The following is a 25,396-nucleotide window of genomic DNA, read 5'->3' as shown; positions in this document are numbered from 1 at the left end:
CAAAATATTGCAAAGAGAAGACAGTAATCTCCACATGTTGTTGAAAGAATTGTTTCCAATAAAACAACCTTTTTGCCAATCAGGTGTAACCAATAAAAAAAAAAAAATTTTTTTTTTTGTTTTTTTTTTGTTGAACATTTCCATCAATATATACATTTATAATCATTGCTCACTTGTACACCAACATAGACTAGTACAATCCTAGTTTTTTGTTTATTGTATCTTCAGTAGCTTTTATCTTACTCACATTTTATTATTATATATATTTATAATCACTGCTCCCTTGTATATCATCATGGACTAGTACAATCCTAGCTTTGTTTGTATCCTCAGTAGCTTTTATCTTACTCACATTTTATTATTATATATACATTTATAATCATTGCTCACTTGTATATCAGCATGGCCTAGCACAATCCTAGTTTTGCTTATTGTATCTTTAGTAGATTTTATCTTACTCACATTTTATTATTATATATACATTTATAATCACTGCTCACTTGTATATTAACATGGCCTAGCACAATCCTAGCTTTGTTTATTCTATCTTGAGTAGCTTTTATCTTACTCACATTTTATTATTATATATACATTTATAATCACTGCTCACTTGTACATTAACATGGACTAGCACAACCCTAGTTTTGCTTATTGTATCTTTAGTAGTTTTTATCTTACTCACATTTTAATATTATATATACATTTATAATCACTGCTCACTTGTATATCAACATGGACTAGCACAATCCTAGCTTTGTTTATTGTATCTTCAGTAGCTTTTATCTCACTCACATTTTATTATTATATATACATTTATAATCACTGCTCACTTGTATATCAACATGGTCTAGCACAATCCTAGCTTTGTTTATTGTATCTTCAGTAGCTTTTATCTTACTCACGTTTTATTATTATATATTCATTTATATTCGCTGCTCACTTGTATATTAACATAGACTAGCTCAATCCTAGCTCTGTTTATTGTATCTTCAGTAACTTTTATCTTACTCACATTTTATTATTATATATACATTTATAATCATTGCTCACTTGTATATCAACATGGCCTAGCACAATCCTAGTTTTGCTTATTGTATCTTTAGTAGTTTTTATCTTACTCACATTTTAATATTATATATACATTTATAATCACTGCTCACTTGTATATCAACATGGACTAGCACAATCCTAGCTTTGTTTATTGTATCTTCAGTAGCTTTTATCTCACTCACATTTTATTATTATATATACATTTATAATCACTGCTCACTTGTATATCGACATGGTCTAGCACAATCCTAGCTTTGTTTATTGTATCTTCAGTAGCTTTTATCTTACTCATGTTTTATTATTATATATTCATTTATATTCGCTGCTCACTTGTATATTAACATAGACTAGCTCAATCCTAGCTTTGTTTATTGTATCTTCAGTAACTTTTATCTTACTCACATTTTAATATTATATATACATTTATAATCACTGCTCACTTGTATATTAACATGGACTAGCACAACCCTAGCTTTTATCTTACTCACATTTTATTATTATATATACATTTATAATCATTGCTCACTTGTATATCAACATGGCCTAGCACAATCCTAGTTTTGCTTATTGTATCTTTAGTAGTTTTTATCTTACTCACATTTTAATATTATATATACATTTATAATCACTGCTCACTTGTATATTAACACGGCCTAGCACAATCCTAGCTTTGTTTATTGTATCTTCAGTAGCTTTTTATCTTACTCACGTTTTATTATTATATATTCATTTATATTCGCTGCTCACTTGTATATTAACATAGACTAGCTCAATCCTAGCTCTGTTTATTGTATCTTCAGTAACTTTTATCTTACTCACATTTTATTATTATATATACATTTATAATCACTGCTCACTTGTATATTAACATGGACTAGCACAATCCTAGCTTTGTTTATTCTATCTTCAGTAGCTTTTTATCTTACTCACATTTTATTATTATATATACATTTATAATCACTGCTCACTTGTACATTAACATGGACTAGCACAACCCTAGCTTTTATCTTACTCACATTTTATTATTATATACAATTATAATCACTGCTCACTTGTATATTAACATAGACTAGCACAATCCTAGCGTTGTTTATTGTATCTTCAGTAGCTTTTATCTTACTCACATTTTATTATTATATATACATTTATAAATCACGGCTCACTTGTACATCAACGCGAAAGTGAATTTCGCGAAATTGGAATTCGCGAAATTACACATTATATATTATATAGTCAAGTTTCGTGAAATCGAATTTCGCGAAGTGAATTTTGCGAAATTGGATTTCGCGAAAATTACATATTATACATTACATAGTCAACTTTCGCGAACTTGAATTTCGCGAAAGTACTACATTATATATATTATATAGTCAACTTTCGCGAAATTACACATTATATATATTATATAGTCAACGAAAGTTGACTATATAATATATATATTGTGGAATTTCGCGAAATTCAATTTCACGAAAGTTGACTATATAATATATATAATATGTAATTTCGCGAAATCCAATTTCGCGAAAGTTGACTATATAATATATATAATGTGTAATTTCGCGAAATTGAATTTCGCGAAATTACACATTATATATATTATATAGTCAACTTTCGCGAAATTACACATTATATATATTATATAGTCAACGAAAGTTGACTATATAATATATATAATGTGTAATTTCGCGAAATTCAATTTCGCGAAAGTTGACTATATAATATATATAATGTGTAATTTCGCGAAATTCACTTTCGCGAAATTCAATTTCGCGAAATTGTATTTCGCGAAATTACACATTATATATATTATATAGTCAACTTTCGCGAAATTACACATTATATATATTATATAGTCAACGAAAGTTGACTATATAATATATATAATGTGTAATTTCGGGAAATTCAATTTCGCGAAAGTTGACTATATAATATATATAATGTGTAATTTCGCGAATTCCAATTTCGCGAAATTGAATTTCGCGAAATTGGAATTCGCGAAATTACACATTATATATATTATATAGTCAACTTTCGCGAAATTACACATTATATATATTATATAGTCAACTTTCGCGAAATTGTATTTCGCGAAAGTGAATTTCGCGAAAATGGATTTCGCGAAATTACATATTATATATATTATATAGTCAACGAAAGTTGACTATATAATATATATAATGTGTAATTTCGCGAAATTCACTTTCGCGAAATTCAATTTCGCGAAAGTTGACTATATAATATATATAATGTGTAATTTCGCGAAATCCAATTTCGCGAAATTGAATTTCGCGAAAGTGAATTTCGCGAAATTACACATTATATATATTATATAGTCAACTTTCGTGAAATTACACATTATATATTATATAGTCAACTTTCGCGAAATTGAATTTCGCGAAAGTGAATTTCGCGAAAATGGATTTCGCGAAACTACATATTATATATATTATATAGTCAACTTTCGCGAAATTGAATTTCGCGAAATCTGTTTAGCTGATTTTACAATTTCGTGATCATAAATTACACAAGTTTAATCAACCATAATATTGATTCTGCTTACTATATAAGCAGCGAGAAAGAATAAGTTTTTCATCTCATTTTATTTATAATAGTTTACAATGTGTGCTCGAGACAAAAACGTGGATAGACTCCTAACTCAGACAAAATGCATCGACACGTGTGTTGAGATATGGTGCTACTGCCCTTGGGGTAGAGAGGTAGATCCTGAAAAACAGAAGGCTTTTCGATTCAAGATCAAGCTTCAAAAGAAAGTAAGTACTACATTATAATATTTTACTAAATTATATTTTTGATTAAAGGAAACTTGAGAATATAAACTACATATTAAATATATTTCGAATTATAGGGTTTGCTTAAATGAAACAATTAAATTATACAAAGTAATTTTGGAAATTATTGTAGAAATCATTGGTCATGCAGCAGCAAAGAGAGGAGTTCTTTCGTAACTTCGATGTTACATTGACTTTAAAAGTAAGTATTACATTATATTTATTTCGTCTAATATCGTTGTATAATGATAAAACATGTAACTAAAGATCAAATACATTCAACAGAATTCACTCCAATTGGTATGTAGGAATGTTAAAATGAGTATCAATCTGTGAAAACAGTAATTAATATTTTGTATAACTCCACTTTAAAACAAAAGGAGTTGGAATTGAAATTCAAAGTAAGACCTGACTGTGTTTTAATTTGTCTGCATGTTCTACTCTGACTATAATCAATGCAATTGTAGGATCCTGGGCATCACCGAACTAAATATAGTCCTTTTCGGAGAAGGCTTTATGAATTTGAATCTTCAGTAAGTAGTACATTATATTTATTTCTTTATTTTAACTGAATATCCTCCTCTGTCTGTGTGTCCTAGTCTGACTATGTGATGTAACATATTTGTTTTTCTTATTGTCTGTATGTCCTACTCTAGCTGATTGCATATCCTATTCTGTCTGCATTACATCTTGCATATCATTCTATGATTCGATGACTAATGCAATTGAAATTTACAATTTAAGTTGGAGTCCATTGTGAATGTAGAGTCTACTATCTCAGCAAGGTTATAGTAATCCATCCTGACTGTAATCATTGCAATTGCAGGCTCCCGTATCTCAACAGGAAGATTCCATTCAGAAAAAGGATGGATCTTCTTCTTCTTCAGTAAGTATTACATTATATTTGATTTTTAGTTTGAATGAATGATCTAATCTGATTGTATGTCTTACTTTTACTATATCTCACTAAAAATAATGTATGTTTTGATTGTAGACAGTTCATTCTCATTCGACAATGAAAGAAGAAGAAGAAAATTGGGATTGAATGAAATTCAATAGTCTTTTTTATATTATGTTTTAGCATTTTTATATACAAAACTTTTATTCAATAACATATCCATTGATAGTAAGTTTAAATCCCTATGATATATCATCAAATAAACTATATAAAATTTAATCATAATATCATTTCCTTAACTCATTACTGTCTTGATATACAGAGTTTATAATCTTTGTTTAATTTCTCTCTGAATTCCTTCAGATTGCATGCTCCGTCAATTCTGAAAAGTTTTAATCCTGATGAAGACTTAGAGTTCATGTAAATCTCACTTCGATCCAATATCATGAGAGCTGGTGTCAACCATTGAAATGATGAGGGAATGTTATACTTTTGAGGATCGATGATCGAACATAATACCACACGCTCTCCCTTACGTTCAACGAAGAATTGCAACGCAATCTCACAATTGTCATTTTCTTCAGACTTATTTGCTTGTATTACTTCTAACGAAGCTGGAATATCCAAAACTTTTAGATCAATCCATTTCCATGGTTCTTGCATTTCCTCGGTTTTAAAAACTGTTGCAATAGGTGACGTAATTTTCTCATCTCCTTCCATATAATTTTCCTTGGATTCGAATAACCGCTTTACTACCGAACTTTTTCTTGATGATCTTCGTAATGACGTAGTTCTGTTCAATCTAGACTTGGTTGGTCTTCTATACTCTCTTTGTTTCATATTCAATTGGGAAGTTCTTTCAGAAATTATGTCGATATTCATACTATTGGAAGTTGACTCCTCAGAAGCTCCAGTAACAATCAACACTAACTAATAATACTTCATCAATTTATACATTATCTTTAAAAAAGTAGTGGAACCATAACAGCGATGGATAATTTCAGAATTTATGAAGTTTACAATCAAAATGAATATTCGTTCGCAGACACATCATTCTCATTCGGGATCGGAAAAAAGAAAATACATACAAGCTCCGACGATCTCGAAATCCATCCGCCACCGTCCGTCAACCCGTCGCCACCGAGCTCTCCGTCAATCCCCGAAACGGCACGGAAGAGCGACCTCTACCGGACGCCAACGAAATCCGATAATCCCAAATACAACCGCGAATCGTCTCGCGGCCCGACTCACCACTCGGCCACCGACACCACCACCGCGACGTCACTAACCAACTCACACCATTACTCGCACCACGAATCACACAGCTCGCCATGACTCACACCATGACTCAACACCGCCTAGCTCCGCCCCCCAACTGTCAATCAAACAGATCCTGATGTGATGTCACTTCCTGCTCCCTAAGCTCCGCCTAGTGTGTGTAGATCTGCTCTCACTATACTACTCTTAGCTAGTAAGTTGAGCTAATATTTTAATCCATACACATGTATATAAATCTCAGTGTTTGTCCGTCACTCGTCTGTCCAGTTATAGCGATAAAGTTTTAGGTACAAAAACCCCTTCACAGAGGATTTGAACTTGAAACCTTCAGGTCTGCAGACAGGTGTGCAAACTCATTAGACTACATGTCCAACTAGCTGTAGCGATTAATAACAGTGCACATATTCATTACAGTGCTTGGGAAAACACTAGCAGCTTGATCATTGCAAGTATAATAATGTGTATTAGGCTGACTTCTAACACGGCTCTCACTATAGGAAAGGTTTAGACTAGCTTAAGTTACTAGCTTACTAGGTAAGTTACTCAAATTTATTGGGTAATTATTTATTACCTGTGCCATGCCAGGCATTTAGCAGCATTTGCTATAATAAGAGCAGTGTCTGTCTGAAGCCGGCGACGAGCATTAGGAAAAAGATTTCACCTCACAGGAATCGGCCTGTACATTCAAATGCATTAACATTAAGCCAAGTTCACTACCGCTGAACCATTAAGCCACCTTGCAATGCTTGTCACGCGTTGAAATAACTGTGCATGTAACCATTACACATAATGATCTCTCACGACACACTGGAATGCAAGCGTTCATATTTTAATCAATTGTTAAACTAGACATAAACATGACGACAGACAAACACTTGATTTTATATAGCCTTTTATACTAGCAGGATGCCCGACATTGAACGGGTATTAAAAATCAGCTTATAAGCAATAAAAATCAATGTAGTTGCCTACCACTAGCTATTAGCCTGGCGCATTGCCAATGGCTAATTTGAGTAAGCTTATTAATAATAAAGGGAATTTGTTTAAATTCAGCGAAATTGCTCCAACCTTCACAGAAATTAGCCAGCAAGCGTAGACAGTGTCTTGTATAGAAGCGATAATGTTTGTATTATGAGTAAAAATTGTAGTAACGATAATAATAATATTATGTGGGTATAACCGTAGTGATGCAGTAATAATATGATTCGTAGTTGATAATGTCGGTGTAAGCTCGTGATCAAAATCTAAAGTTACTCAAGAAAAAGCGCTTTTTTCTTATCTCCGGTCTTGAGCTCTTCAGTCCGGGTGGATAAAATGTAGATTAAATACGAGAGGATATCATGCGTTAAATACGAGAGTAATGCGTAAAGAAATTGCCATCGTTAGATTAAAAACAATAATAAAAGGTACTTACGGCTATACTATTACAATAAAAATAAGCAAATGATATTAATTGATAGTCTAGGTCAAACAGTACCGAACAGTATATGACAGTCTAGGTCGAACGGTCTTCATCTACATAATTTCACTTCATCGCCCCCTCCCTAAAGTGGAGTCCGTCCTCGGACTCCGGGGAGATAACTTATCGCATGGGCCACGTAGTCTCTCCATCTCTCGGGTACCCGTCGCTCCCGCTCTGAGCGCCTTGGGCAAGGAGGAACCGCTACTTCCGGCTCACCCACCTCATCACTAGCAGACTGATATGTCCCTTCTTCGGACCCCATTTCTAACGCTGGGATTTCTTCGTCTTGGACCGGCGGAGGAGTTCCTGACGGTGGGTCTATGATCTCCTGGTCTTCCTGGATCGCTGCATCGGGTACTTCTGTCTCGGCTGGGCCTCTGGCAGAAATCGGAAAAATTTCATCCATGGTTATCTCCTCGTACTCAGCTGGAGTTGGATCTGGTGGTGTTGTCGTTGTGGTTGTCTCGGTAGCGATGGATGTAGTTTCGAGATACAATTTGATCCGTCCTTCGTGTTGGACTGTACGTTTGCCGCGTCGTTCCATCTCGTATACCTGATACGGAAGACTCTTTGTAATTTTGTATGGCCCGATATTCTTCGGCTGGAGTTTAGCCCCCTTTCCTTTTCCCTTGTAGAACGATTTCAGCTATACTTGGTCTCCAACTGTAAATAGAGGTGGGACATCCACTTCTCCCTGGGGTCGATACTGTTGGTCTCTCAGGAGTTGTCCGGCTTGTTGCAATCGCTCCTGTAACTTGACAGCATATTCCTGCTCTGTAAATTCTGGAGCCTCTACTGGATGGTGAATATCCGGGGGTAACCGAGTTTCCCTTCCCATCATCAGGTAATTGGCGGATTCGCCGGTTACGCGGTGGGGGGTTGGCCCGAATAGTCCTCATTATCTGCGGTAACAGTCTGTCCCACTTATCCACCTCTTGTCCTGCTAGTAGGGCTCGCAGCGAGTTGCCCACCGTTCTGTTGAGACGTTCAACCACAGAGTTGCCTTGTGGTCGGTACGGAGAGGTTTGCGTCTTGTCGCATCCCCATATTTCGCAGCATGCTTGGAAGAGCTCCGACTGGAACTGAGCTCCCTGGTCGGAATGGATGACTTCTGGAATGCCAAAATATGCGAATACTCGCTCATCCAAAATCCTTGCGATGGTGGTTGCCTTCCCGTCTGGTATTGGTATGGCGTCGCTCCAACGGGTAAAATGGTCTGTGAGTACGAGTATAAGATTATTTCCAGCTGTGGTAGGGGAAAGTGGACCGCACAGATCAAAGGATCTGCCAAGGCCGACCGGCGTACAGATGATTCTCAGCTCGGCTGCGACGGTGATCGGTGCCCTTGGCTTGCTGACAAGCCATACACGTTCTGACCAGTCTCTTTACATGACTCGTCAGGCCAGGCTAAAACCAATTTCGTCTCAGCGCAGCTATGACTTTGTTTGCCCCAAAGTGAGCCTCCTGATGAGTCTTTTCGATCAGAGACCTCCTTTGCGCACGGGGGCAGATTGCCCGTCGTTTTCCTTCAAGTCCCGTGATCTGAAGCTCCTCTTGTTTTGTCAGAAACAGGTGGCTCCGGATTTTCCACAGCTGTGCTGTTTTAGCGCTCACCACTCGAGAGTCGATGCTGGTCTGTCCCAATATGGCCTGGATGATGGGCCGTAAGTTGGGGTCATCTTTCTGTTGCTGACTCAAGTGTGAAATCTTTGCGGTTTGCACTTCCCGGGCTCGGGGGAGAGCTATGTTTTTCGGAGTGGTGCGCACTACATCCTTCCATCGACGTGGTAGAGGCGACGTCGTGTTCAGCTCTTCTGGATTCTTCCGAGTTTCTTGATCGCTGGCTATCACTTGGCAGCGTTCCATAGGAACAGGGGCAAAGAACCGTGGAGGTCGTGAGACTTCGACATTGCTCTCTTGCGGTGTAGGGGCCCAACGGTTGTTGAGCTGGGGTACCATGCTACCCCGGGTTTGTGACACGACCCTGGGGTCTGCCACCCGACCTGGGTGCAAGTTCGTACTGTGATACGGTGGTCTCTGTTTTGTCGAAGGGGGTAGAGGCCACCAGTTGGTGGGTGCAAGGTTTGTATCCTCTGGTGGCCAAAGAACCCGCGAAGGTCCAGCACGACTCTTCAGAGATACGTTCGAAGGGAGCAATGGCGGTGTATATACCGCGGAGTTAGTTGGGAACCAAAGATCCTTGGTCTGGCGTACCATGCCTTCCGGAAGCAGAGGAACCTGGGGCGGTCCTGCGTGGCTCACCGGTGGCAAGTCCATACGATTCACTCGGGGTGCGATCTCCGACAATTGCTCGTGGTCCTGGAGGTGCTTGTTAGGTATATCGTGTTGGGCCATGCGGTTGCATTGCCGGCAATCTTTGCACACCTGGCGACTCAGCCCATCCACATTATTATGCTTCCTGCCTTTACGATGTTCTATCGTGAAGTTGTATGGTGCCAGTGTCTCCATCCATCGCGCGAGTTGGCCATGAGGATGGGTGGTACGCAGTAGCCACGTTAGTGAGGCATGATCGGTGCGCACAACGAATCGCTGGCCATACAGTTGGGGCTTGAAGTGTCCTATTGCCTTGACTATAGCAAGTAACTCCTGGCGAGTTACGCAATAATTACGTTCTTCCGCCGACATCATCTTGGAATAATACGCAATGACACGCTCTTGTCCGTCTTGCACTTGTGACAGTATGCCGCCTAGTCCCATAGCGCTGGCGTCGGTGTCCAGGATGAAAGGTAGGTTGAAGTCTGGATACGCTAGAATCGGTGCAGAGACCAGACGTTGCCGTAGCGTGCTGAACGCCTCCTGGCAAGCGCCTGTCCATTTGAATATCGCATTCTTCGAGCTCATCTGGTTGAGTGGTCTGGCGATCTCAGAATATTCGTGTATGAAGCGACGGTAGTAATTACACGTCCCGAGGAACGATCTTAGGTCTCGTTTGTGTTGGGGGCCAGTTCTTAATAGCCTCTACCTTGTCTTCGTCCATTTCTACACCAGCCTGACTGACAATGTGGCCTAGATATTTGACTCTATCTGCAAATAAGGCACATTTACTTGGCTTAAGTTTCAGATTCGCGGCTCGCAGTCTGGAGAAAACTTCTTCTAGTCGTTGGATATGAGTATCCACATCCGGTGCAAACACGATGATGTCATCGAGATAGATCAAGACAGTCTGCCAATGTAGTCCTCGTAGTACTGTCTCCATGAGACGTTCAAACGTCGAGGGAGCCGAGGTGAAGCCAAATGGTAAGACCTCCCATTCGTATAGGCCAGATCTCGTCACACAAGCTGCCTTCTCCTTGGCATCCGCGTCCAGCTCGACCTGCCAGTATCCACTGGTCAGATCTAAGGTGCTGAATACCCGGCTATGCCCCAGCGTGTCGAGGCTATCATCAATCCTCGGTAGAGGATACGCGTCCTTTGACGTCACGGCATTCAGCTTCCGGTAATCGACGCAGAAGCGCCAGCTGCCATCCTTCTTCTGGACTAGGACTACAGGGGAACTCCACACCCCTTTTCCCTCTGAGATTAGCCCCTGTTGTTGCAGTTCGACCACTTGCTTTTCAATCTCGGCCTCCTGTGCCGGCCCATGCCTATAAGGTCGCTGTTTTACTGGCTGAGCTCCTTTCGCTAACGGAATCCGGTGGCGTGTGAGAACTATCCTCCCCAAATCAAACTTTCCTACGCTAAACACATCCTGGTTTTGCGTCAGCATTTGTTTCGCTTTGGCATGGTCTTTTCCTTGTAACCCGCTCTGGTCGAGTAACGTTTCTAACACCTCGGGTAACTGTGTGGAAGGTGGCATTGGTGCTGTTGGCTTTAAGGCTTGCCTCGCCTGGCTACAAGTCGCGATATTTTTTCCTGGCGGTAACTCGATGGTATTCGCCGAAATATTGCACACTCTAATCCATAGTTTTCCCTGCTGTGGGTGGTGCACTGACGAGGCCACTCGTATATCAGTGTCTGGTGTTTTTCCTTCGATTAGGGCTAACTGTCCATTCCAATTCTGGTTAAGTCGGCCTGGGATGAGTATTTCCGAAAATGGAGGGATCTCTGTAGCTTCTACTGTTTGCACTCCCACTTGTAGTGGCCCGCCATATTGGTCACAGCATTTGATAACCTCGTCGTATAGATGTAGTTGCGCTTTTCTGAAATCTATGCGGCACCCTTTTTCTGTGAAAAAGTCTAAGCCAAGCAACACGTTTTCCTGTAGGTTAGCGATTAGAAATTTGTGTTCAAATTTTTGTTGTCCAAGCTGTATTGTAATCGTTGTTAGCCCCTCTAGGGGTAGCTTACTGCCACCCGCTAGTATTCCTTGACAGTGTACGGGTTCGATAGGCTTATCGTGTTTTTGCCGTATGCGATTAAATAGGCTAGTTGGCAGTATCGACTTTGAGCAGCCGCTATCTAGTAAGAAGGTGGCTTCTGCTGTTCCCACCCAACCGGTGATGTAGTAGGCGGCTGTGTTATCGGTATGCGTGGCTTGTTGAATGCCCAGGTGTATCGATTTCTGTCCAGGATCCCCATCAGGGTGTTTTAACCCTGAACATAATCTTTCCCCGCCGAGTACTCTCTCTTCCCTTGAGTTGCTAGGGGAGGCAGACTGCACTGTCTTGCCAGGTGCCCCTCTTTGTGGCACCTCCAGCATCTCCTTGTTTCTCTGCGAGGTTCCTTTCGTCTCTCTGGTAGTTGTGTCACTTGATTGACTAACGCCGTCACTTTTTGTAGTGCCTCTTGTGTTTGTAGTTGTGTTTTAAGTAGGCTTTCGTACATGGCCTTTGGTATGGCTGACTCCTCTTTCTTCACTTCTTCAGTTGCTATGTCTATGTGTAGCACTCCGGGGCTACTATTGTCGAATGCTTTGAGCTTGTTTTGGATTTCTTTTAAGTTCTTGGGTGGGTCCAAGGTCATGGCCCATGTGGCCGGGTGGTTAGTTGGTAGTACTCCCAATATTTCCTTGATAGCTATATCTTCCCTATCTTTGTCGCTTAGCGTGGGGTGTGCTATCCTTATGACCTTCTGGAGCTGGCTGGTGAAGGTGTATATGTCTTCCCCTGGCCTATACTGTATCCTTTTTAGTAGTTGATGAGCCTGTTTTTCTTTTATTCCATATTTTTCCAAAAGTTGGCTTTTTCTTTCCTCGTAGTTTGTGGCTGGTAGGCCTTTTGCGGCGTCTCCTTTCAATGCTAGTTTAAAACGTAAGTTAGTTTCTTCTTCGCTCCATTTGTTGTGTTGAGCTATCTCCTCGAAACTTTCTACGAACTCCCCTACATCTGTTGCTCCATCGTACGTTGGTGCTTGTATTTGTTGCCCTTTTGGTTGGGCATTTTTCTCCGCTTGTTGTTTTAAGTACTTTAGTATTTCCTTATTCTCCTCTCCTTCTGCCATTTTCGGTGTGTGTTCGTGATAGCGTTATCCCACGAGGCTGCCACCAATAAAGGGAATTTGTTTAAATTCAGCGAAATTGCCCCAACCTTCACAGAAATTAGCCAGCAAGCGTAGACAGTGTCTTGTATAGAAGCGATAATGTTTGTATTGAGTAAAAATTGTAGTAACGATAATAATAATATTATATGGGTATAACCGTAGTGATGCAGTAATAATATGATTCGTAGTTGATAATGTCGGTGTAAGCTCGTGATCAAAATCTAAAGTTACTCAAGAAAAAGCGCTTTTTTCTTATCTCCGGTCTTGAGCTCTTCAGTCCGGGTGGATAAAATGTAGATTAAATACGAGAGGATATCATGCGTTAAATACGAGAGTAATGCGTAAAGAAATTGCCATCGCTAGATTAAAAACAATAATAAAAGGTACTTACGGCTATACTATTACAATAAAAATAAACAAATGATACTAATTGATAGTCTAGGTCAAACAGTACCGAACAGTATATGACAGTCTAGGTCGAACGGTCTTCATCTATATAATTTCACTTCAATAAGAGCTAACTACTTTCTCTCACGATTGAGCACGCATAAAAATACGGTATCGCTCTCCATGACGTTGTGCCATCTCGTTGCGTCGTAATGGAGGGGGTAGCGTATTTGCACCCAATATAACCACATGTTTCGCCTAGTGAATCTATCAAGCTCATGTGGCTTAATTGGTAGGGTATTGGAGTGGTGAACAAGAGGGTCTGAAATCAAATTTTATGCGATACGGATTGTTTATTCCAAGATTTCAATAGCTATAGCCGGACATAAACAGTCACACAGACAAACTTTGAGAATTATATAGATAGATTTGCCTCAACACACAAAGGTCCTTACATATAAAGCAATTATAGCATGTGGTAGGAGGTATACGTTATAGGAGCATCAACAATTAAAACCTCTAATTGATCGCCATGGCGCCCAGTTTCCATCCCATCCTCTATAATAGTGGCGGTCAGTTGGAGACAGGGTTCAAATAGAGGCTGGCATTGCGATTTTCAAATGGCTCATCAGAATTGTGGGAAGATAAATTTAGCAGTTTTACAGGCGCAGTGCATGCAATAAATCTACTAACATAACTCCAACTTGACAAAGATCTCTTAATAAATATGCATTAAGAAACTGAGAAATATCGCTACTGGTAGATATTTATTGCTTGCAATTATTCTGCGATGAATTATAGCCTGTGTACTGCTTTGCGAATTGTTGGAGCTTTTAATTCTTATTTCATTCTAAATTTGAAAACATATTTTTACTTTATATGTATAATTAACAATGTTGCATAAAAGCTCAGTGCACTCATTGATATGTTTGCTACAGTTTGCAGTCATAACTGGCTTTTTATGTGCAAGAGAAGAGGATTTATGAGCATCGATCCATTATGGGCCACGTTGAAATAGCTGCAAGAATGCTATTAAATAATAATTATGCTATAGATCTATGGTAGCATCTATGCTATAGATGCTATAGATAGAATTTATAAGTTATATAACGATAATCTATCAAACGCTACAAATATATATTCATAAACAAGTGAAATAAATGAACCATATTTCTATTACATGCAGAAACAAAAATGAACGTTCTTAAAACGAAAATAATTGCATCGTTTGCTCGAATAGCTGCGTTCTGATTGTTGCATTCGACGGAAGAACATATTCTGGTTGTTCAATACCTTCCACAACGTCTTCTGACCTCAACTCTTCTTCTGCACTGCAGAACTAGTTGACATTAGCTTCCAAGTAATGTTTTGGCAGAACAATACTTTTACGCGTTGCATTTAGCACAAATGCAACACGTAAACATGAAGGTCTTGCTCGCTAAACGCAGCCTTCACCCTAAAACTAGTCCTTTATATATCATCGTAAATGCAAACAATTTTTTATATACATGTTTTTCGAAGTATCAAGCAATAGATATCAACTGGTAGAGACATATATCAGCTTCCTCGCGCATATTTATTGAAAGATCTGATGTACCAGTTAAAGGTAAGTTAGCAAATTGCTTGCAGCCAAAAGGATTAATGGCGGACCACCTGAAGGAGAGGGCGAAATTTGATAGGCGACATTCGATTCGCGCATGAAAGGGTTAGATTTAACTCCTTAAAATTTTGATGAGGTGTTTGAAAAATACAACGCCACCCTTTATTTAAACTCACCTCTAATAAAGCGCCACTCTAAAAAAGGGTTAAAAATGAGAGTGGAGTGACGTTCAAATAAAGATTTTATGATACATGTATTTTACAATACATGCAATTTACATGTATTCTACTGTTTGTATAACATGAAATTCCTATAACATAAACATTTCTGGAGCGGATTATTTAAGTTGTAGGAGCGTCTACTGTACCGCTGTTTATTCATTCTTACTCACCGCTGTTTGCTTGTCCGGGTGCAATCGCCGTCTGCTGTTTTTTAGGGGCCAAGGTTGTTGCTAATGGATTTTTAGCTATGCATTGTAGTGTAGGAACTGTCGAAGGATTTTGGGCTCGAACTATGCTGACTTGAGCTGGACCATTAGAGTTGGATACGATTTTGAGTTGAGGTGTCAAAATTGAACGCACATTGGTAGTTGGGGAAGGCGCGATGGACTTGATATTGTTTTTTGCTGGCAAAAGTAGTCTCTTAGAGGGTGATGAGCTCTTGCCTTCCAATGTGTCAGGCAGCAAAATACACTGCCCATTTGCCTTCTTAAAAAGAATCTGTCTAGGCTTTTCGATAACTGGTTTTCTTTCTCCAAGCATAGCAGAGGTTTGTAAGATTGCTGGATTAACTAAGAGTCTCGTTTGCCGTGAGCTGACAATTGTAAGAGTCTTTGACATGGACTGTGCGAGTCCAAATTTATACCCAGAATTGATAGATGAAGAAACGGTAGACACTACGAGCACTTTTGGAGAAATTGTGATTGGTTTTGCATGAGTGGATCTCTGCTGAGATACCGTAAGATTCTCAACCGAATCGTTAGTCTTTAGGTAATAACCCGAAGATGAGCCTGGCACGAGTGTTTTATGTTGACTCTGGTCTTTTATGGAACTTGGTGGACGACCTCTCACCCTAGAAAAAGGTAGGGTTCTTTTTGACATTTTATCAGCAACTGGGGTATAGTCCTCGTCTCTGCTGTCATCGGAATCCGACTTCTCATACTCAGAACAATCGGATGATTCGGAAACCATTTCCTCTTTGTATTCGGTGTCATTCTGATCTGTTAAGCAGACAATGCACATTTAGAAACTGTTCATGATCTCTAGTCATCATTTCCAATTTTATAATCGCTAGTGCAGCCCAGTTGATATCCATAGGCAAAAATTCTGCTATCATCAATTGAACATTAAGCGTCATATTTCAGGGGTGACTTATGACCATAATACTGTGACCATGAGATCATAACTCGTGATTTTTATAGCCTCATCTTTTCAGAAAATTGCGAATGCAAATTGAGATACAATCGGCCTACCCTAAAGGGTGAAAGTATTCGCCGAGTTAAACTTCGCGAAAATTGTATTTTCATGCATATTCGTGAACTAAATTATTTGTCGATAAACACATTGGTGAATAAATTAATCTGTGAATGCGGCTAGTAATAGAGTAAAACCTCCACTTGCGTATACCCCGTGCTTAGGTTTCTATTCAGCTGGGAATTTTATGTCAATTATGCTAAGCTATAAGTTTTTGGCTGCATCCAGAGGCCTTCATAAATATTCATCAATTTGGGGGCCTTTGGTGAACCGACAACTTGTGGTAAGTTGGGAGTTTTTCAACGTAAAGAACTGCAGGAGAGAATTTTGCGATGATGATGCCGTGCTGAATTCCGAATAACTTGTGACAGCCTTGAATAATTTTGTAAAGAAGTGTGATGCATTGGCAATAGGCTTACCTCAAAACCCAAATGGTGATTTTAAAAGTGTTTGGAACTCCGCTACGTTTACTAAGTCTGCCTAGCGGTTAGTTTTTAACTTGAGGTAGTAGTTATTCTTTCTTGTGTTAAAAATAAAACTACCCATTCTGTAATTATTCGCAGATTTTAATAATTCGCAGAATTGACTGTACGCGAATTTGCGAATTATTAAATTCATCGAATAATTTTATCCTGTAGGGTATTCACCAGTAAATTGTAATTGCAATCGCTGTATCTCTGGTGTTGGCGAACAAAAGTCACCATGAAATAGACAATGGATGAGAATAGAACCAGGGATGAGCACATGTATAAACACCCAAATAGTAAATATCCTCAGGGAGCCAAAATATGTAGAAACAAAATACTCAGGCAGTAACATTAATAAATGTGAACTGTTTAATCAGGAAAAAGGATCGCTATCCGTGATAGGTCAACTGGTTATGGCAAGTGACCTATCATAAATAGACTATTGATGCGACGAGCCACTTCTTGCCCACAATAGGTCGATTGGCTATGGCAAGTGACCTATAACAGACGGATTACTGATGTGACCAGCCACTTTCTGTCTAGACGTGTAATCGCCCATAGACTTGTTAAAACAACATGATCACTCTAAAATGGCCCAGTGTAAATTTAATATCATATCTATGTTCCAGCTGCAGTTTCAAGTCATCAGCTAAGGCAGGTGTGTCAAACTCATTTTCATCGAGGGCCACATCAGCGTAATGGCTGTCCTCAAAGGGCCAGATGTAATTTATAATTGTAACAAAATGTAATCGAATCATGTAAAACAGCTTTAACTAGTCTTTGATATTAAATAACTCTGACTTTATTACTTAAAGTTGCAAACCGAACAGTTGCACAGCAAAACACTTGTTTTCGAAAAAACCCAGAAAAATTACACAATATCCATTAACATGGGCATAATTTCAGTAAAATTAAAAACTCTGAGCTGCTAAGAACATGAATCTGTTTGCATACACACATTAAACCTGCAAACACTAAATAATTGCAACAGCAGCAACACAAAATCAATATGTAAGCAGCAAAAAACTAAAAATTGTTTGCTATTTGCTGAAACAAAGTTAAACTTGCACCAAAAAAATTGCAAAATATGCAGTGTTGGACTAAAATTACTTATTTATTACATACAATACAAAGTTATGAATATTATTTATACATATACAGTTAGTCATGAACATGAAAATCACGAAACTCTAATTTCAAATTTTTCCTTGCGAGTATTATCCTTCAAAGCATAGCAAATCAACATCCCAATATAACTCAAATAAACTGTCATAAACATGTTTCAAATAATAAAAATATGTTCAGTGACTCTGTTCTTGACTTTTCAGATTTCAGGGGCAGCTCTAAGAATTAATATGATCCTATCGAGATTGAATGATAACTTTAGTCTGACTACGGCTGACAGCCTAAAAGGGGCATTTTTATTCAAGCCTAACGATTCAAATTGACAAAATTAAAAGCTAGTAAAACCTTTGAAACATTATAAATAATGTTTCGATTTGATTTATGCAGTCTTTCACTGTCTTATCCCTTCTGAATCTGCATATTTACTTCTGGGGTTGAAAAAAATTGATCGCGAACGATAACTTCTTAAGTGACCGCGATGATTTTCGGTTTAGCTAGATGTCGAAATGGGTGTAGTATTTTAGATAAAACTTTTGCCAGAGAAATCATTGAGGCATATTTGTACGTTTGAAAATTTTATTTCTGACTATTCAAAATTATTCTTATGTAATTTAAAAATAACGATACAAGGAAAAGATAAATTTCAGAGGCAAGATAACTCACTGGGCGCCTAGCAACGTTATACATACCGGAGTTAACTCCGTCGCATGCAAATGAGTGCGAAGCTTTCGAGGGCCACATAAAATGATGTGGCGAGCCACATGTGGCCCGTGGGCCATGTGTTTGACACCTGTGAGCTAAGGTGTAGCAGAGAATACAAAAAAACAAGCCAATGTTCCTTATAAGAATTATATGATAGTATTTAATGACTGTTTAATACTCATTAAAAAAGTATCCATCTTTTGAAAATCTTACAAACATATGAATGTCAGTTTTTGTTATTTGCATAGAGAAACTAATTGTAAGGGCTGCGCATGAAAATGTGAGAAAGTGAGCCGACGGAAACATCACAGTTGAAAGCCAATAAAACCACTTTAAAACCGTATTTATGTTACCAAAGTGCGGTGAAAAACACCAAAAAAATTTTTAATGGTTTTAACAGTTATGCTCTGCGACTATTAATGTACACCAATGGGAAGTATCATTGAACACAAAGACTATCAAAGGAGGACAACTCCATTTTATTTACAATACTATTGAGGGCAAGAGCGCTGCCTAAATAAGGTACGGCGAAGTTAAATGAAAATAATGGGTAAAGTTGGTTCCAGCCAGCAGCCCTAACACTGGTTGACTTGTATCTGCCCATTCCATGTCTTGTCTGTTTACTGACAAACCGAATTGCAATAAAAAACTAAATACATGAGTAACAAACAGTATTAATACCCTGTACTATGATAAGTAACAAACAGTATCAATACTCTGTACTATGATAAGTAACAAACAGTATCAATACTCTGTACTATGATAAGTAACAAACAGTATTAATACTCTGTACTATGATAAGTAACAAACAGTATCAATACTCTATACTATGATAAGTAACAAACAGTATCAATACTCTGTACTATGATAAGTAACAAACAGTATCAATACTCTGTACTATGATAAGTAACAAACAGTATCAATACTCTGTACTATGACAGGTAACAGTATCAATACCTTCAGGTATATCATAATCATCATCTGCATCTGTTTCATCCTCAGATTCTCTTGACCCTTTAAGCCCTCCAGTAATATCCTGTTGGAAGTGTAGGAAAAAGAGCCATAACCAATTTTTTATACAATGTACTTGTCTTTACATAAATTTGTGTCTAAACTGATCAGGACAGATTTTACAGGCAATGATTTCCAACATCACTTCTAACTAAAAGAAAAAGTGGCTCGTGTACGATTTATCTTGCTAGAGCTCTGGCTACACGAACTGAGAAAATGCATCGCCAACCTGTAGTGTAAATATTTACTGTAAATAGACATTGAGATACACACCGGCGTTACTAAATGACGTGTTGTGTTGACAAATAAACAGTTCAATGAGAATTGGCCCCAGTTGTGTAAAGGCCATGACACTGTGGCTGGCCTTTGCAGTACCAATTTGGAGTATTGTCAGGAAGGTTATATTGTAATATAGATCATCGTTGACTTGTTATAGCAAAAGCCTCTGCGCTACTGTTTGTATAGCTAATATAGCTAATATAGCTATTTGTATAGCTATATTTTGACTAACGAGCAAACATGAAATCAGTACAAAGACATTTTAAACTTATAACAGAGATTAAACTAAAAGAGGATTTCAACATGCTTAATCTTAGCTGAAATGTGTTATAAACAATTACATTTTATGCTAGTGGCTTTCATTTATATGTTACAAATGAAAAAATATTTATCCATAAATATATACAGTGATGCGAAAAATAAACGGACCGCTCTCGAATTTTGACCAATTTCAATAAATACGGTGATGTATTTGCTAGCCAAGTTTTTGAAGTTAGACATATTATATATCAAAATGAAGTACTGAGTCTCCTCTATTCAGGTATGTTATTAAAACACAGTTGAAGTAGTTTATTACTGAAAATGCGGACTTGTGCTGCTTGCTAGCATAAAAACTGAAAATTGAAAGATTTAAATTTTAGCAACTTTAAGGAAAAAGTTTTCTAATCAGAAAAAAACATCATGACATGAGAATTGAAATCAGACATCTTTGATCTGAGTAACATGACTGCTATAAGTTTGAATGCCAATAAAATACAGGTTTAACTTTAGTCAAAATGAGTAAAAATGTCAAAAATAATTGTTGATTTCACTCTCTCTAAAACTCATCTAGCATTGTTGTTTCAAGTTAAAATTAATTTTATTAAGTTCAACTTATTTTAATCTTTCTTTTGATGTATACTCTGTATCGGGTTCTGCTCAGCAACAAGAGTTTAATAAGGAATTTAATTACTTCGAGTGCTAAACAATAGCAATAATAAAGTTTTATAGGTCAATTTATTTTTCATACCGCTAGTTGTTTGTGAAAGACTTGTTGTCAGTGTCATTGGAAAGCCAATCTTCGCCACTAGTTTGCATTGAAAACAAATAAAATGGAATCAAGATCGTTATAATAAACTATTTTAGCCAATCACCGCTGGCTGTATCTCCATTGACAAATGACCAACGCGCTTATTTTGAAATTTCATTTCAACAATGAGATGGGATGCATAAGCCTCATTTTGGGTATGTGTATAGCCAGGCCTTGTTTTGCACTTCCGAATGCCCTATGTAGGATTGCTGTAACAAACAATGCTGTATTTTTCTCACCATGGACGCACTTACAAGCTTAGAGTTTTCTAAAAAATTTTACTACACACCCTTTAATATGGTGAACTGTGTGTTAACTGAGTTCTAGAATCTGTTGTGTGCCTTTGGTGAGTGCACTACAAATGCCGCTTGGTGGACAATTTCCTGATAAAATGACTGCTAAGAAACAAGAAAAACTTACGATATACTTAGCAGGAGAAAACTTCCAAGTATAGAGCAGATGGGTGCTGCTCATTGCTATTTACTTATTAAAGAAAACTCCTAAAATGGCATCGATAAAGCAACGGGCTGATATGAGGCTCGGTTTAAACTGGAAGGCAGCGGTGGACAGGTTACACCACCATATGTGGTGGACTGTGGACACGTGGGCTAAGGTAAAGCCAGCCTCAATTGTTAGAGCTTTCCAGAAAGCCGATGTCATTGTTGAACGACAAGCGGCCAACGAGTATGACTCAGACAATGATCAGGAGCCCAGAACGTTGGACAGAGTCTTGAAAAAGTGAATATTTCATCCAATGAAGTTGGCTCATAGTTTTGCCTCTGTTGTTGCTTTTTACATGTTTTAAAATGCATATTATAATAATATTATAATATGTTATATATTATGTTGCACCTTATATATTGGTTATGTACAGAAATAAACCATGGGATTAAACAACACCCTATGATACGGTGCGCCCTATGGTGTGGAAAATACAGTAGATATGTTTGTAGCAGTTGCGTAAGGATAACGTAATTCCAAGTACAACAAAATTTTCTAAAATAAACATACCGTCTGTTCCCAATCATGAGCGAATCTTTTATAGCCACTGGAATTGATGTCTGATGCCCTCCTCTTTCTCTCCCGTACTCCTGCTGACCCAGCAGCACATTGCGTGCAAGCGAGCTTAACGACCTTTGTTGATAGCTCGCGTATTTGCTCCGCATGAGATGTAGAGCCTTCACCCAACATGTGGGTGCAAACGCCGTGCTCCGATATCATGTGTCGAGACCATGCCGCCCTTCGACAAGCTTTAAATGTCGAACAGAGTCTACAACTGTAGCGATGTAGGTTTATGTGATGTTCATCGATATGAGTATTCATTTCATCCGATAGCGCTGATGCGTAAGGGCAAAAATAACATCGATAGAGGCCCTCAACGTCGATTTGAAAAAAGGCTGTAGTCAGGCGAGCAGCTTGGTCATCTTCGCTTTCCTCCTGCTCCTTCTGCTCCTCGTATGAACAATGCAAACTGGCGATTTCTTCTTGAGACTGAAGCTTGCGTGGTCGCCCTCTACTGCTCGGCATAGTCACAACAAAATCTGAAAATCGATTACTAATATACCCCTGGGTTTTTTTAGCATAAACCTTTTTGCGTATCTCGTGAACTGGTGTAGAGCTGTTGGAGCAGATGATATATGCTGTATCACAGAACTCCATGTACGCCTGCCCGTAAGTGTGGCTCGCACTCAATGATCTCTTACAGACAAGACAAGAATCTCCGTGACTATGTAGATGTGGCAATAAGGCACGAGCGTCAGCACCAGGTACCTCTGAGGAGCAAAAGGGGCAGCAATGAATATAGAGACCTTTAGCTACCTGTATGATACTGCGATGAAATTTCCGCAAGTGTTGAATATATAGATTTATCAAACAGAACTCCTCGACTGCCTTTCCACAATTGCACGACCAGTGACATATGTGGTCAGCGCTTAGACGGCTGCAGTGTACGCAGCCAAATAGTGAAGCGTCTATTTCGACCTGATAGAGGTTACCGTTGTGCTCGGTTTTAACGTGACGAAGCAAACTTTTCCTTTTTCCTCCACATAAAACCTGACATGCCGGGCATTCATATTTGCCTTGCTTCATGACCAGAGCCGTCGGTTGATATATCTTAACATTCCTTGGTCCGTGCACGAAGGGTATCCCCTTCTCTTCTAATTCTTTCATAGCGCGCTCATCGTCATCATTAGAATTATCTTCGCCCCTTTCCAGATTGTTCTGAGGTTTCTCTTTGCCATTTTTATGAGCCGAAATTTTTTTGTGGATAGCCAGAACACTAGTAGAACATGTTTTGAACTCGCAGCCCCTCCACCCGCAGCTAAAACCAAAATAAAATGTTAGAAACTTCTAAAACTACATTATAATGGTAGCTATATACCAATACAGTCACACTTTTACATACAAAGTTTATTTGTTATGTCATATTAAAATCGTGGCGAGTCGGAACAGATGTTCTAAAAAGAATACACCATAAATCAAGTAATTTATAAACTCATAATTCCCAAATACTGTAGGTAATTACAAATTTCTTTAAAACCAAAACAAATAAATAAGCAAGAACTGGCTACAAAAGACTAAATTAGAGCCAAAACCTCAAGTAACACCTGACATAGTAACACCTGACATAGTAACACTTGACATAGTAACACCTGACATAGTAACACCTGACATAGTAACACCTGACATAGTAACACCTGACATAGTAACACCTGACATAGTAACACCTGACATAGTAACACCTGACATAGTAACACCTGACATAGTAACACCTGACATAGTAACACCTGACATAGTAACACCTGACATAGTAACACCTGACATAGTAACACCTGACATAGTAACACCTGACATAGTAACACCTGACATAGTAACACCTGACATAGTAACACCTGACATAGTAACACCTGACATAAAAAGGAATGCAAAAATGTTTTTATAGCAAATTTACCTTAGAACACGCGAGTGGGAGTATAGCCTCAGTGATGTAGAGAATTGAGGGTAAGTATGGCAGGGATAAGTGATGTAACTTAGTCTAACTTAAGTGCATGGAGGTTCAAGCTAAATTAGAAATTTTTAAATTTCATTTTTAATTTACACTAACCTCTTAACTATCACTTAGAGAACTATGATGATTTTAGAACCTTTGACCATTGTATGTTTCAACCTACTTTAGGTACGAGTCAAAAAGTACATAACAACAGTGATGTGGTGCTGACTCACACAATACTGTATGACTATAAAGGTCAAATAACCATGTCAACAGAGACGTATATATACAGTGTGATTGACCTGAGCTGGCGACCCTTATATTCAGTGGAACATCTACTTATGAAAGTTTCATGCTATGAAATCTTTTGTTAGAAATTTTGCTTCAGCTTAAAAAATATTTCCAAATACAAAAAGTCTCCCATGTTATCCTGTTTTTATGTTTCATATCTTGACCGGTTTGCTTCCCATGGAGTACGACGTACAACACACCTCACTCAGTTTTATTTGCCAGCGAATGTGAGTAAACAGAAAGCGTTTTATTTCCGTTCGTTGTATAATTTGGAGTTATCATTCATCACATGCAGAGTAGACTAGTGCTGCACGATAAAGCTATATAATTCGATGTGACGATACATTTCAGTGGAGAATTTATATTGGGTCAGTTTTCAAATCGATATGAATATCGAAGCCGATATTTTATCGAAATATCGGCTTATTTTATTTTGCGAAACTGGAGTTGTCCATTCTCCTTATGATAAAGAGGGGACAACTCCTGTTTTCAACCGATATTAACTAATATCTTTTTATATCGTTCATGTTCAAGCCTAACACTATATATCGAAAGAAAACAACTCCAATGTTCGATATTCAATCTATTTAGAGACCCAATAATCAAATGTACATGCAAAGATATCGTGCAGCACTAGAGTAGACCCATGTCGTTTCGACCAGTTCTATTTTTGTGATTTTGTATGATGACATAGTTTTCAGTTTGTGCTGCAAATGTAAATATGTAAATTAATCTTTTCACATACACTCTTAAAAATATTTATTCTAAGCAAAAAACAAGAAAAAACAGCATTGACCTCTTCTGACTACCGTCCTCCCACTTCCAGCGGTCTTCACTTAGCTTCGTGTAGACAGCCAATGACAAAGGTAAACAAATGTATCGTTTGTAGTTTTAATCCTTTATGTTTATGTTATTTCTTATTCCAAGTTTCTTTATTTATTTATCATGAAGTAGTATAACTCTAACATGTATTTGGTTCAGGTTTCAGTCATTGTATGTACCGTGCTTTTCGGACTATTAGCAGCTACTTTTTTCTGATGATTTGAGCCATGCGGCTTATATAAGGGTGCGGCTAATCCGTGGCTTTT

At 38.2% G+C, this 25,396-nt stretch overlaps 1 protein-coding gene and 1 long non-coding RNA gene across 2 annotated transcripts in view; one reads left to right on the top strand and one right to left on the bottom strand.

The window, feature by feature from the left end:
- The window catches only part of LOC137394430 (uncharacterized), a 66,291-nt gene that overhangs the window by 8,682 nt on the left and 32,213 nt on the right, over positions 1 to 25,396 (bottom strand). The window contains exons 10-12 of the mRNA XM_068081149.1: positions 22,040 to 23,348; positions 19,627 to 19,705; positions 15,295 to 16,122 (exon numbers count right to left, since the gene is read on the bottom strand). Coding sequence (XP_067937250.1) covers positions 15,295 to 16,122; positions 19,627 to 19,705; positions 22,040 to 23,348 — 2,216 coding nt within the window. The remainder of the gene's footprint in view (positions 1 to 15,294; positions 16,123 to 19,626; positions 19,706 to 22,039; positions 23,349 to 25,396) is intronic.
- Positions 3,962 to 4,725, top strand: LOC137392877 (uncharacterized). The gene is made up of 3 exons (XR_010978262.1): positions 3,962 to 4,041; positions 4,307 to 4,372; positions 4,666 to 4,725. It is a non-coding gene; the product is annotated as an uncharacterized lncRNA (long non-coding RNA).

Source organism: Watersipora subatra, chromosome 4, assembly GCF_963576615.1.
Source record: "Watersipora subatra chromosome 4, tzWatSuba1.1, whole genome shotgun sequence".
In the NCBI taxonomy this organism is placed as follows: Eukaryota; Metazoa; Bryozoa; class Gymnolaemata; order Cheilostomatida; family Watersiporidae; genus Watersipora; species Watersipora subatra.
This window is presented reverse-complemented; position numbering and strand designations above follow the sequence as displayed.